At 59.5% G+C, this 11,526-nt stretch overlaps 3 protein-coding genes across 3 annotated transcripts in view; 1 reads left to right on the top strand and 2 right to left on the bottom strand.

Annotated features, from left to right (window-relative positions):
- Positions 1-11,526, top strand: part of LOC311202930 (butyrophilin subfamily 1 member A1-like) — a gene marked incomplete at both ends in the record, with an annotated part of 517,675 nt that overhangs the window by 289,391 nt on the left and 216,758 nt on the right. The window lies entirely within an intron of this gene.
- Positions 1-11,526, bottom strand: part of LOC311202846 (class I histocompatibility antigen, F10 alpha chain-like) — a gene marked incomplete at both ends in the record, with an annotated part of 66,910 nt that overhangs the window by 30,548 nt on the left and 24,836 nt on the right. The window lies entirely within an intron of this gene.
- On the bottom strand, positions 3,443-9,627 carry LOC311202848 (ADP-ribosylhydrolase ARH1-like; the record flags this gene model as incomplete). The annotated part of the gene is made up of 9 exons (XM_084277498.1): positions 3,443-4,167; positions 4,863-5,046; positions 5,118-5,197; positions 6,101-6,206; positions 6,292-6,390; positions 6,971-7,207; positions 7,277-7,350; positions 9,415-9,451; positions 9,540-9,627. 9 exons carry the CDS (start codon positions 9,625-9,627, stop codon positions 3,795-3,797), a joined length of 1,278 nt encoding a protein of 425 aa, XP_084133624.1. The 3' UTR covers positions 3,443-3,794.

The following is an 11,526-nucleotide window of genomic DNA, read 5'->3' as shown; positions in this document are numbered from 1 at the left end:
CAGTTCTGTGCTGCTGTAGAGATTCTGTGTGGTGGGTAATGCACTTTCACTTCCCCTGCACGGTCTGATAAAGCTCTTTGCAGGGCAGTGCTGTTCCTCAAGGCCCAAGCTAAATACTCTGCTGCTGATGGAACAACAGTAAATGTGGGTTCTGTTCCTGCAGTTTCTACTACGTGGTTGTGGCCTTTTACACTGACCTGGGCTGTCACCTCCAAACACAGAGTTACAGTTCCCTTTGGCTGCATGGGCAGGAACACCCATTCTAACAGCCTTAAGGGATCTTTGTCATTAGTCCACTGCATTATAATAGCAAACACATGTTCTGTTTGATTAATGACTGTGACTCCTATGTCCCACTCAGCATCCCATCCATGGGTATATGTATTTTTGATTTTGTCACTAATGACTTCCAGGGCCTTTTTAGCTTCTTCTGACAAGATTCTGGGTGCTCCTGCACCACCTCCTCCCTTTAGCAATGCCACTACAGGTTCCAGTTCCCTATTCGTAATGCCACACAATGGTCTAACCCAGTTAGTATCTCCAAGCAGCTTTTGAGCATCATTTAACGTGCTGACCTCAGCTGGGATCTCAATCCTTTGGGGTGTTACGGTACTTTTATCAATCTGCCCCCCCAGAGATTTCCACACTGGCTTCTTTTGAATTCTCTCTGGAGCAATCTGTAACCCCTTGCTTTCCAAATGCCCTGTCAACTCATGAATCAAACTTTCAATGTCCAAGTTTGTTCCCACAATCAGTACCTCATCCATGTGATGATAAAAGATGAGATCAGGATGGGCTCTTCGTACTGGAGCAAGTGCCCAGGCTACATAAGCCTGGCACACAGTGGGTGAATTTTTCATGCCTTGTGGGAGCACCACCCAATGACACCTTTCCATGGGTTCAGTTTTGTTTACAGTAGGGACTGAAAAGGCAAATTTTTCATCATCATCAGGGTGTAAGGGAATAGTGAAAAAACAACCCAAACGTCCCAATTTTTAGGTCTCACGTTTGGAGGTGGCAGACCGGGCCGCGAAGCTCCCGCATCTTCCATCACTTCATTGACTTTTCTCAACTCGTGCACCAAGCGCCATCTCCCGTCCTGTTTAGGGATGGTAAAAATAGGCGAGTTCCATGGGCTTGTGGAGGGCTGGATGTGTCCCTTGGCCAGTTGCTCCTCTATTCAATCTTGGAAGTGGGCAAGTTTTTCTTTAGGAAGCGGCCATCGCTCGACCCAAACGGGGGGTTGTGTTTCCCAGGTGAATTTTCAAGGAAGCTGCCCACTTTCAATGGTCGCCATCCAAACTCCTTCTGCTCTGTGCCCAGCCTTGCTCTCAGTGGATAAACGCATCCCTGAGCCTGGGGCACATCCCAACAAATGCTGCCAACCGATTCCTCAGGAGACAGTGATTTCTGGGGGAGTTGTGTGGGAGGTGTGGATGGGAGCGGTGGGTGTAGAGACCAAGTGGGTCCCTGATCCGATGGCTGACAAGGCAGCTTCTGGCCAGGCGGCTTCTGGACCGTCTCTGTAGGGCTTTTGTCCCTGTGCACAGGGGAGGATACGGGCCAGAGCAGCGGCTGGAGAGGGGCGTGGCCATGCAAATCAAGAGCAGCGGGGCGCGCATGGGCTGCTGGGAGTGCTCGGTGCGGAGCTCTCCGCCGGCTTCCCGGAGCCGGGAGCAGCGGATCCCGGCGGGAAGAGGCGGGATAAGCAAGGGAATGCGAATGCGAGTGGGACGTGAGGGTGTTTTGGGGCCAATGTGGAGCATCCGTGAGTTGTGTGAGTGCCGGCGGGGGTGTGTGGAGGTGCTGGGGGATGAAATGAAGCCATCCGGTTTCCACTTGTAGGATGTTGGGAAGCAAAGGGGGGACTGAATAGTTCGCGCACACCCCGGGGAGATCAGCGCTGGGGCAGAGATGCACCTGCCCAGACTGGCTGAAATCCTCTGTCTGGTGCCAGCAGGAGCAGCTGCTACTGGAGGAACTGGTGTCCCGGGTGAACCCGTGGGACCAGCTGGTGCGGGAGCTGGACTGGCGCGAGTGGACGTGAGAGTCCCGAGGGGGAGGATGATGATGGGCGGGGTGTCCGACCCCCTCTGGCCCTCCCTTCCCCTCCCTGCAGGGCGCAGGAGGAGGATGCTCGCCTGGAGCGAGGCCTCAGCCAGCAGCGCCGCAGCTTCACTCACAGGGAGACCTGTGTCATCACCTGAGGGATCCCCCACGGGACACCCCCCACCACCACCAAAGGCGGGGAGGAAGAGGAGGAAGAAGGAGCAGCAAAGCCCTGGCGATCTGACCCCCATCCCCAGGTCCCTCTGCTGCTGCGGGAGGAGGTGGAGGGAAATGGGGCAGCCTCCAAACCATCCCCCCAAAACCCAACATTCCCCGCAAAGATTCACACACCCCACCAATACCCCCTGGGGATTCTCCTCCCCCAGGACCCCTCAACACCCCAAAGCCCCGACCCCGCTTCCTACAGGCCCTCCTTTCCTCCCCAGCTGCCCCCCTCCTCTTTACCTCCCCCTCCCCCCAAGTCCCACCCAGGCCCCCCTTCCTCCCCAGCTGCACCCTCCCCACTTTAACCCCCCAATAGACCCCAACAAGCCCCATCCACACATTAAATCTCCTTTATTGCTTCTGGCTGCACTCAGTGATCTCCAGGGGACAGACGGGGAGTCCCAGGGGAAGGGGGTGTCCCGTGGGGGGTCCCTCAGGTGATGACACAGATGGGGTGACACCAAAGACTCCACAGTGAGACACATCTCACCTGACACTGAGTTACTCATTATGGGTTGATCTTTCAATTTTGGCTCTCCAACAAGATCTTCCAGTTCCCAGCCTGGCACCCTCAGTGTCCAACTGGTCCCTGAGCACAATGTCACGTGGTTTGGATATCCTTGTCATGGGATTGTCATCCTGCCTTGGAGTAATTAAGCCTGGGAACCCATCAGCCATGGGCTGGGAAACCCCAGCATCCAACTGTGGTGTTTAACAGTGCTGGGCCACCATCTCTTTGGGATCCCTTGACTCCAAGACCCCTTGGGCACACCACCTTTGGGGTGATTAACCACAGTGGTCCACCCCTCCTTCAGCCCATCACCCTCTGGATGCTGAGCCCTGGGGGCCCAGCACTTTGTCTTTCAAAAGACCTTCAGGCTGTGGTGCCCACTAAGGTGCCCACAAGAAGCCACCAGAAGAGTCTTCTACCATCCAGGGTGGCACCTGCAGGGCCTGTGGGCTCCTTCCTCTCCACCCATCACTGATGATGATGATGAGCCCACCCTTTGAACACGGGGCCCAAGTTCTGGGCTACCAGGAGAAGAGACTGAGCAACTGTGAGAGCCCAGTGAAGGGCCCCTGAGCTGCTCCATGTCTGGATGCCTCTTGGAGAAGCTGGTCAGCCAGAACTGACCAGCCCAGAGAAGGTTTGGCTGCAGGAGGTCTGCCCATGTGACATCTCAGCCATGGCAGTGACAGGACAGGAGGTGCAGGACACAAATCTGGACAGAAAGTGATTTGGGAAGATGCTTTTTTACTGTGGGGGTGCCCAAGGCTCTTTGGGGAGATTCTGGGGTCTCTAAGAGTGGAGGAAAGTAGGGCCAGCAGGATGGGGCTGTGGTGGTCTCCGGGGCTTCTTTGAGCCCTTGAAGGGCACTGCTTGCCCCTAGGATCTCCCAGGGCTGTTTGGGACCCCTTCAGGACCCCACAAAAGTCCCAGCTACCCCTGGGTACAATGGTGTTTCCCTGGGCAGGGGACAGGAGGTGGCACAGGCCAGAGTTGGGGTGGCAGGGGGAGCTCAGCATCCCCCCCAGGCCAGCGTGTGGAGGCGGTGGGCAGCATCGCGCAGCCGCCCGCGGTGCTCGAGGCAGCGGTGCAGCCCAGGGGGGACCTGGGCCAGCCCCCAGCGCAGCCCCCAGCACCCCGCGGCGATGGTCCCCGTCGAGTCGCTGTCCCCGCCGTGCAGCACCCCCCTGGCACAGAGGTCCTCCCAGCACCCCCCGGCTGCCAGCAACGCCTCCAGGGCCACCATGGGCGCATCGTGGCCGCTGCGCCCCGGCCACCCCTGCAGTGCCCAGCCCAGGTACGCTGCGTCCCGCTCGGCCGGGGAGGGCAGGGGGGGCAGCGTCGCTGGGCCATCGCCCCCCAGAAGGCCCCGGGACTCCAGGTACCTGCGGGGACATGGAGGTCACTGGGAGCACTGGGGGCCCTGGGAATGCCGGGGGGCAGCAGGGACGTGGGGGGATTGGGGGCAGCAGGGACAGCGGGGGAATGGGGGAAGTGGAGTCAGTGGGGATGTAGTGTCACTGGGGTCACTGGGGTCACTGGTGACACCGGAGCGGTGGATGCAGTGGGGACACCGGTCACAGCAGGGAAACCAAGAGCACTGGGGATACTGGGGACACTGGTCAGCACTCCTCAGACACACTTCCAGTGTTGAGGGTGGCAACACTGGGGGGGTCCTGGGGATACTGGAGGGATCTTGGGGACACTGGAGGGATCTTGGGGACACTGGGGGCATCCTGGGGGCACTGGGGGCAGCAGGGACACAGTGGGCACTGGTAACCCTGCAGATTGACTGGGCACCAAGTTGGGCAGTGACACCAGTGACCGTGGGGCAGGGGACACTGGGGACATCGAGGCACTGGCACAGCACAGTGACACCAGTGACACTGGGGCAGGGGACACTAGGGACATCGAGGCTCTGGCACAGCACAGTGACACCAGTGCGCTGCGCTGCCAGGACTGGGAGAGAGCCTTGTGCCAATGGGTGACGCCAGTGACTCGTTGAGCCCCTCCCGGTATCCCCACCACCCCGTCCCAGTGCTCCCAGTGACCCCAGCGAACACTCCCAGTGCCCCCTCACCGGTGCCAGGCATCCCTGAAGAAGGGCCAGGCCTCAGCATTGTCCCCCACAGCCACCCCGGCACTTTCCACGTAGTCCCAGGCCAGGGGCAGGACCCGCATCAGCTCAGCCCCCCAGCGCTCCGGGGGCTCCCCCCGAGCCCCCAGCGCCCCAAAAAGGGCCACCGCCAGTGCCCCGAGGTACCCTGTGTGGATGGGGCTTTCAGAGGGGCTCCAGAGTGTCCCCCTGCCCTGCCCCCTCCTGCCTGGCACCCACCTGTGGGGTGGTGGTGGGTCATGCGCCCACTCTCGATGCTCACCCGGATCAGCGTCGGCAGCTCCCGGGCGTGCGGGTACCTACACCGGCACCACCCTGTGCCCCCCGGGCCGGGACCCCCGTCCCGATGCTGCCCCCCCCTTGGCCCTGATCTTCTGGTCCCCCATTTGCCCCTCCCCCCATGGCCCATCCCCCACACTCCTGTACGCCCCGTCCCCCTCATGTCCCCTACCCCAGCCTGACACCCTCATATCCCCACCCCCCCCCAACTCTGACACCCCCATGCCCCCCCCTCCGTGTCCCCATGTCCTCTTGTCCAGCCACTCACCCCCATCCCTGTGACCTCTTGTAACCCCCCCCAGCCCTTCCACCCCTGACCCCAGTCCCCGCCGTGAAACCTCCCCAAGCCCTGACAGGCCCCCTCCCCAAGCCCCCTGTGCCCCCGTGTCCCCACCCCAGCCCTGACCCCACCCAACCCCCTATGCCCACCCATGTCCCCGCCGCTAACCCTCCCCAACCCTTTGGGGCCCCCCACGTCCCCACCCTCAGCTCTGACCCCTCCCCAAGCCCCCTGTGTCCACCCGTGTCCCCGCCCCTAACCCTCCCCAAAAATCCCTGTACCCCATGTCGTCCCCCCAGCCCTGACCCCTCCCCGAACCTCCTGTACCCCCATGTCCCAGCCCTGACCATCCCCAAACCCTCTGTGCCCACCCATGTCCGCCCCCAGCTCTGACCCCTCCCTGAACCCCCTGTACCCCCACGTCCCCCCCCAGCCCTGAACCCCCCCAACCACCTGTACCCCCATGTCCCCCTCCAGCCCTGAACCCCCAACCCCCTGTACCCCCATGTCCCCACCCCAGCCCTGAACCCCCAACCCCCTGTACCCCCATGTCCCTCCCCCAGCCCTGAAACCCCCAACCCCCTGTACCCCCATGTCCCCGCCCCAGCCCTGAACCCCCCAACCCCTGTGCCCCCCGCCCCACCTGAGGCCTATGGCCAGGCTCCGCATGGCGGCCCCGCACCCGCTGCCCGTGGGGTTGAAGGGGATGCGGTACCCCGCCGGCTCCCCAGGCCGCAGCTGCGAGGTGCCTGGCAGGGGGGGTTGGGGAGAAGGGTTGGGGCCGTGAGACCCCCTGACCTGACCCCCCCGCCCCTCCCCCGGCCCCCCACTCACCCAGGATACTGGTGGGGCCCGGCTTGTGGCCCTCCATGTCGCTCATGGCGGCCACGTAGCGCTGAGCCAGCTCCTGCAGCAGGGCTTCCCCCTCCAGCCCTGGGGGCACGGCGTGAGGCCCCTCTGGGCGGGGGCACCCACAGCCCTCCCCCGGACCCCTCGAATGCAGGGACATGTGGGCACACCCCCCACTGATTCCCCCCCACCCCCCAATGACCCCCCAAAGCTTTGGGGTACAATAGAACCCACCCCCAGGAAAGGGGAGATGGGGAACACCCCCCGTGGGGTTTTGGGGGGACATTCAGAGACTCTCTGGAGCCCCCACCTCTCAGGGGGTGGTTGGGGGCACCTAAAAGCCCCCCCCAGTTTGGGGCAGGGTGATAATGGTGACCTGCCCCCTCCCCCTCCCCTTCAGAAATCCCCCAAAGAAATAAGGTCCCCCCAAGACCTCCATGTACAGCAGGGAATCCCCCCCCCCCCCCCCCATCCCTGGGGTACACTGGGGACCCTCCCCTGTATGTGTGGGGTGCTATGGTGAGATTCCCCCCCATAAAATTCCCCCCAAGCTCTGAGGAACCCCCAGATCCCACCCTGTACAGCCCCCCCCACACCTCCCCCATCCCTGGGGTACACTGGGGACCCCCCCCTGCATCTGAGGGGTGCAGTGGGGGGGCACAACCTGTGGCCAGGCCCTCGGCAGTCGCAAGGTGCAGGACGGTGTCATCGCTGACGGGCCACTGCGGGGGCTCGAGGGTGATGGCCCCCAGCCCTCCCAGTTCAGCCAGTTCGGCGTGGATCTGGGCTCCGGAGGTGCAGTACTCCCAGAGACCCCCCCGGTAGCCCAGCGTGTCCCCCACCCCGCTCAGCACCATGGCGGCTTCGTAGGCTTCCAGCGAAGGGACGCTGCGGTGAGGGGCTTCAGGGGGGGCTCAGATGTGGGGGGACACCAGGGCCCACCCCCACCCCCCTTCCCCGGGACACTCACGTCTCCTCCATGGCGGGATCGGGTGCCCCTCAGGGTTCAGGCACAGGGCCAGCGCCAGGAGGGTGAGGGTGTCCCTGGGAGTGGGGGGACACAAGGGGGGTCCCCGTAGCATTGGGGGTGGGAGGGGAGGGAGCCCAGGAGGGGTGGTGGGAAGGGAAGAAGTCCCCAAACTGAACTGAGAGGGGGCAGGGGGTCTTGGTGGGGGGACCCAGAGGGACGAGGAGAGGGTGGCAGAAGGCAAAGGGCTGGGGGTACCCCAAGGAGCACCCAAATTGGAGGGGGAGGAGGGGGGCTGGGGGTGGTCTCAGCGAGCCCTGGAGGGGGTGGGGGAGCAGAACGAAGGTTCATCCCCACAGAGAAATGTCCCAGATTTATTCCCCTGGGCCACAGTTTTGGGTGAGACCCCACACACACCCCAATCCACCCCTCCCATCCCCCCAGATTGAGCCCTGCTCCCACCCAATTAAGGGATTTGGTTAATTAATAAAGTGGCTCATGGCAGCAAGAGGGTCGGTCTGTGGGTCACATCCAGGGTGGGGCTGGACACCCCCAACCCTGTCCCTGCTGACCCCCAGAGATCCTTCCCAGCCCCCCCAGGACCCCCCAAAGGTCCCAGCTCCCCCAGGTACAATGGGGGACAGGAGGTGGCACAGGCCAGAGTGGGGGGCTCAGCATCCCCCCCAGGCCAGCACAGGGGGGACACGCGCCAGCCCCCCCAGCCCCCCCAGCGCTGGTCCCCGTCCAGTCGCTGTCCCGGCCGTGCGGCACCCCCCTGGCACAGAGGCCCCCCCAGCACCCCCGGCTGCCAGCAGCCTCCAGGGCCACCATGGGCCAGCACGGCCGGGGAGGGGGAGGGAAGCGGAGGCCCCGGGACTCAAGGGACCGGCAGGTGAGGGACCCTCTGGGCCACCCAGACCCCCGGGGGTACCTACACCCCTCCCCATAGGGTGCCTGTAGGGTGCCCGCAGGGGATGTATAGGGTGTCTCTATTGTGCCCACTGGGTGTCTATAGGGTGCCTATAGGGTATCTGTAGGCTGTCTATAGGTGCCTGTATTGTGCTCATTGGGTGTCTATAGGGTTCCCATAAGGTTCCTATAGGGTGTCCAGAGGGTATCTATAGGGTGGCTATGGGGTGCCTGCAGGGGATCTATAGGGTGCTTGTATTGTGCCCATTGGGTGCTTATAGTGTTCCCATAAGGCTCCTATAGGGTGTCCATAGGGTATGTATAGGGTCCACAGGGGATCTATAGGGTGCCCGCAGGGGATCTAGAGGGTGTCTATAGGGTGCTTGCAGGGGATCTATGGGGTGCCTATACTGTGCCAATTGGGATCTGTGCTGCCTGGTGCCCCCTGCACTCCCCGCCCCTCCCATGCAGACACAGAAAGGTTCTCAAGAAATGGCTTTTAATGAAAAATCGGAACAAAACAGTAATCAAAGGTTCTAACTACAGAATCAACACCCTTCTTCCCTCTCATTTCCCCCCCATCCCTGCAACAGGGCTAAGTGAGATGGTAGAGCCTGGCAGGGTGTCGTCTTCCATGGGGACATCTGTGTCCACAGAGATGTCACAGACTGTGACACTGTCCACATCCATAGGGACAGGACAGGTGTCACAGCCTGAGACACTGTCCACATCCATGGGGACCGGACTGTCTGTGTCTCCACGGGAGAGGATGGACTGTGTGCAGACAGGGAGCAGGTGGGATTGGGGAAGCGATGTTGCTGTCCCCTGATGGCTGTAGGGCAGGAACAGTTGTGCTTGTCCCTGGGGGGCCGTTGGTGTAAGCAGGCTGCTGGGTGTCTGCAGCTGTGTGGTCCCTGAAGCCCAGTGCCAGGCAGAGGAGCGATGCCGTGACTGAGCAGTGAGGGGGTTGCCAGAGGCAGACTGGTACTGGAAATGGGGAGCTCTGATCAGCTGCAGCTTGGCAGATCTGCAGGGGGGAGAGGGAGATGTGTCAGGCTGGGGGGCGGAGGGAATCCCTCAGGCACCCGCCGAGCAGGCCCCAAGCGTGGACCAACCTCTGGTCTGTGCCAGCTGAGTGGGAGGGTGCAGGGAAGGGCTGCTGCTGCTGCTGCCCTGGCAGTTGGTGGAGGTTGGTGGGTCCTGAGAGAGAGACATGAACACACACTGGTGACCATATCCCCAGCTGGGCCAGGAGCATGCGCGAGGGCACTGAGAGGGAGCAGGGAGAGGGGCGAGAGGGGCTGTGGAGTTCCCCAGAGTGTGTCCCTGAGCAGCCAGGAGTGGGGTCAGGCCTTACCTCCAGTGTCGGGGGTTGGGAAGACGGGTGGCATCATGGTGGGGGCAGAGAGACCCCATGAAGTGCACCACAGAGGTGGGAGCGCCATGGTCGCTGGAGGGTCAGCTGCAGGATGGTGTCTGGATGCTTCTGTTTGCACGTATCCTTGGTAGCAACGGGGCCACTCCCAGAGTCCTTTGCTGCCCCAACAGCTTTGCCAGCCCTCCATGGGCATGGAAAGGGTTAACAAAGAGGTTACAGGAAGAGTTACCCTCCATGGCTTCATGTCCAAGTGGAAACCACTACAAAGTGCTGCCCCTCCGAGGTTCATCCTGCCACCCATCCTATTGGATATTTGTACCCGTGACACGCACAGTGGGATCGAGTGCACCCTCAGCAAGGTGTGGGTGACACGGAGCTGTGTGGTGTCTTTATACACTGGACAGAAGGGATGGTGTCCAGAGGAAAACTTGGCACATGTGGTTTTGTGTGCCTTTTGGAAGCTTTCCCTATACTGATAAAGAAAACATCAGCTGGCTCAAGGCTGGAGTCTCAGAATCACACGATTGGGAAAGACCACCAAAGACCACCAAAAGGATGGTGATGGACTCCAGGCTGGGCAGAAGCTTTTCTGGGTGATTTCTGACCAGAGAAATGTGAGCCCTCATCACCTTAAAAACACATTTCCCACTTGTCTAATTGCCTAGTGATCATAGAATCATAGAATTGTAGGGGTTGGAAGAGACCTCGAGAGGAGGAAAACACTGGTGCCCAAGTTGGCTTTTCCTCCTTTTTCTGAACGGGCTGGGGAATCTCACACCTCTCAACTCCTGGCAACACGGCTGGTACTAAGGCCAGGGGTTTGGCTTGGACAACAAGGGGATGTTCTTTGGTGACTCCAACCTGTTGGAGAGGGACAGGATCCACCTGTGTCTAGAAGGGGCCCTCAGGAATCCCAGACCCGGGAGGTAGGATAAAGTCTGGAGAAAGGGCAGACTGGGTAAATACCGGCTTTAGCATCTCTACCATCACCTGGCTGAGCCATCAAAGAGAAGACTTAAGAAATGAAGAAGAGAAGGAAATTCCTGCCCAGGGAGGCTGGGGAGTCTCCTTCTCTGGAGGGATTCAACACCTACCTGGACACTGTCGTGTGTGACCTGCTCAAGGTGATCTCCGCAGACAAGACTGGAGGTGCTTCCCCTCTGGAAAGTGACCTCCCAGGTGATGCTCCTCTGACAGAGATGTCACTGGTTGGTCACCAGAGGTCCCTGGCAACTGTTGCTATTCTAGACTTCTATTGGGTGTTTGCTTGGCAGCAGATACAGGACTGATTTTTTTTTTAATTACTATTTTTTAAGAGAACAGGCATAGCACTAAAGTCCTAGTAATAAAAGAAGTGAGAATGAATAAAACCTGAAGTATCTCTGTTTACAAATCTAGTACCTATACCAGTTAAATCTAAAAAATAAATTGATTAAAGAAGTTGCACGTGATAATTTGACATTATTTTGGTTCTAGTATAGGATTTTGATTTTAAAGGAGTTAGAGCAGCTGTAAGAATATAAGGGGGAAAAAAAGAAAGAACCCCAAAAAACCCCACTCCAACATGACTGATGAAATATTGTTTATAGGGTCCCAAACAGCTCCGGTCCCAAACAGCTTCACACCAGCACGGCTTTTTTTTATAAAATTTAAATATTTAATGCAATAAAATAAATAAATATTTCTCTTTTCACAATTAACAGACAAAAACAGAACAACAAACCCAACCCAACGTTGCAGGGAGTTGGTCAAACTTTAGAAGAGAAACTAAACTAAGAGTCTAAACTAAACTAAAGAATCTTAACTGAACTAAACTAAGGGTCAGTCCAAGGGGATCACAGTGTGACTGCAGTGGTGCCCGTCTCACAGCAGCTGCTGGTGGATTATGTCCCACACCATCTTCCTGTGGAAGTGAGGGATGTGACTCTGGAAAGAGAAGGAGAGAGAAAGCTGTTAAATAGGAAGT

Source organism: Gallinula chloropus (assembly GCF_964237585.1).
Source record: "Gallinula chloropus genome assembly, chromosome: 32".
Lineage (NCBI taxonomy): Eukaryota > Metazoa > Chordata > Aves > Gruiformes > Rallidae > Gallinula > Gallinula chloropus.
The sequence above is the reverse complement of the archived record's forward strand: the minus strand, read 5'-3'. Positions and strand labels throughout refer to the sequence as shown.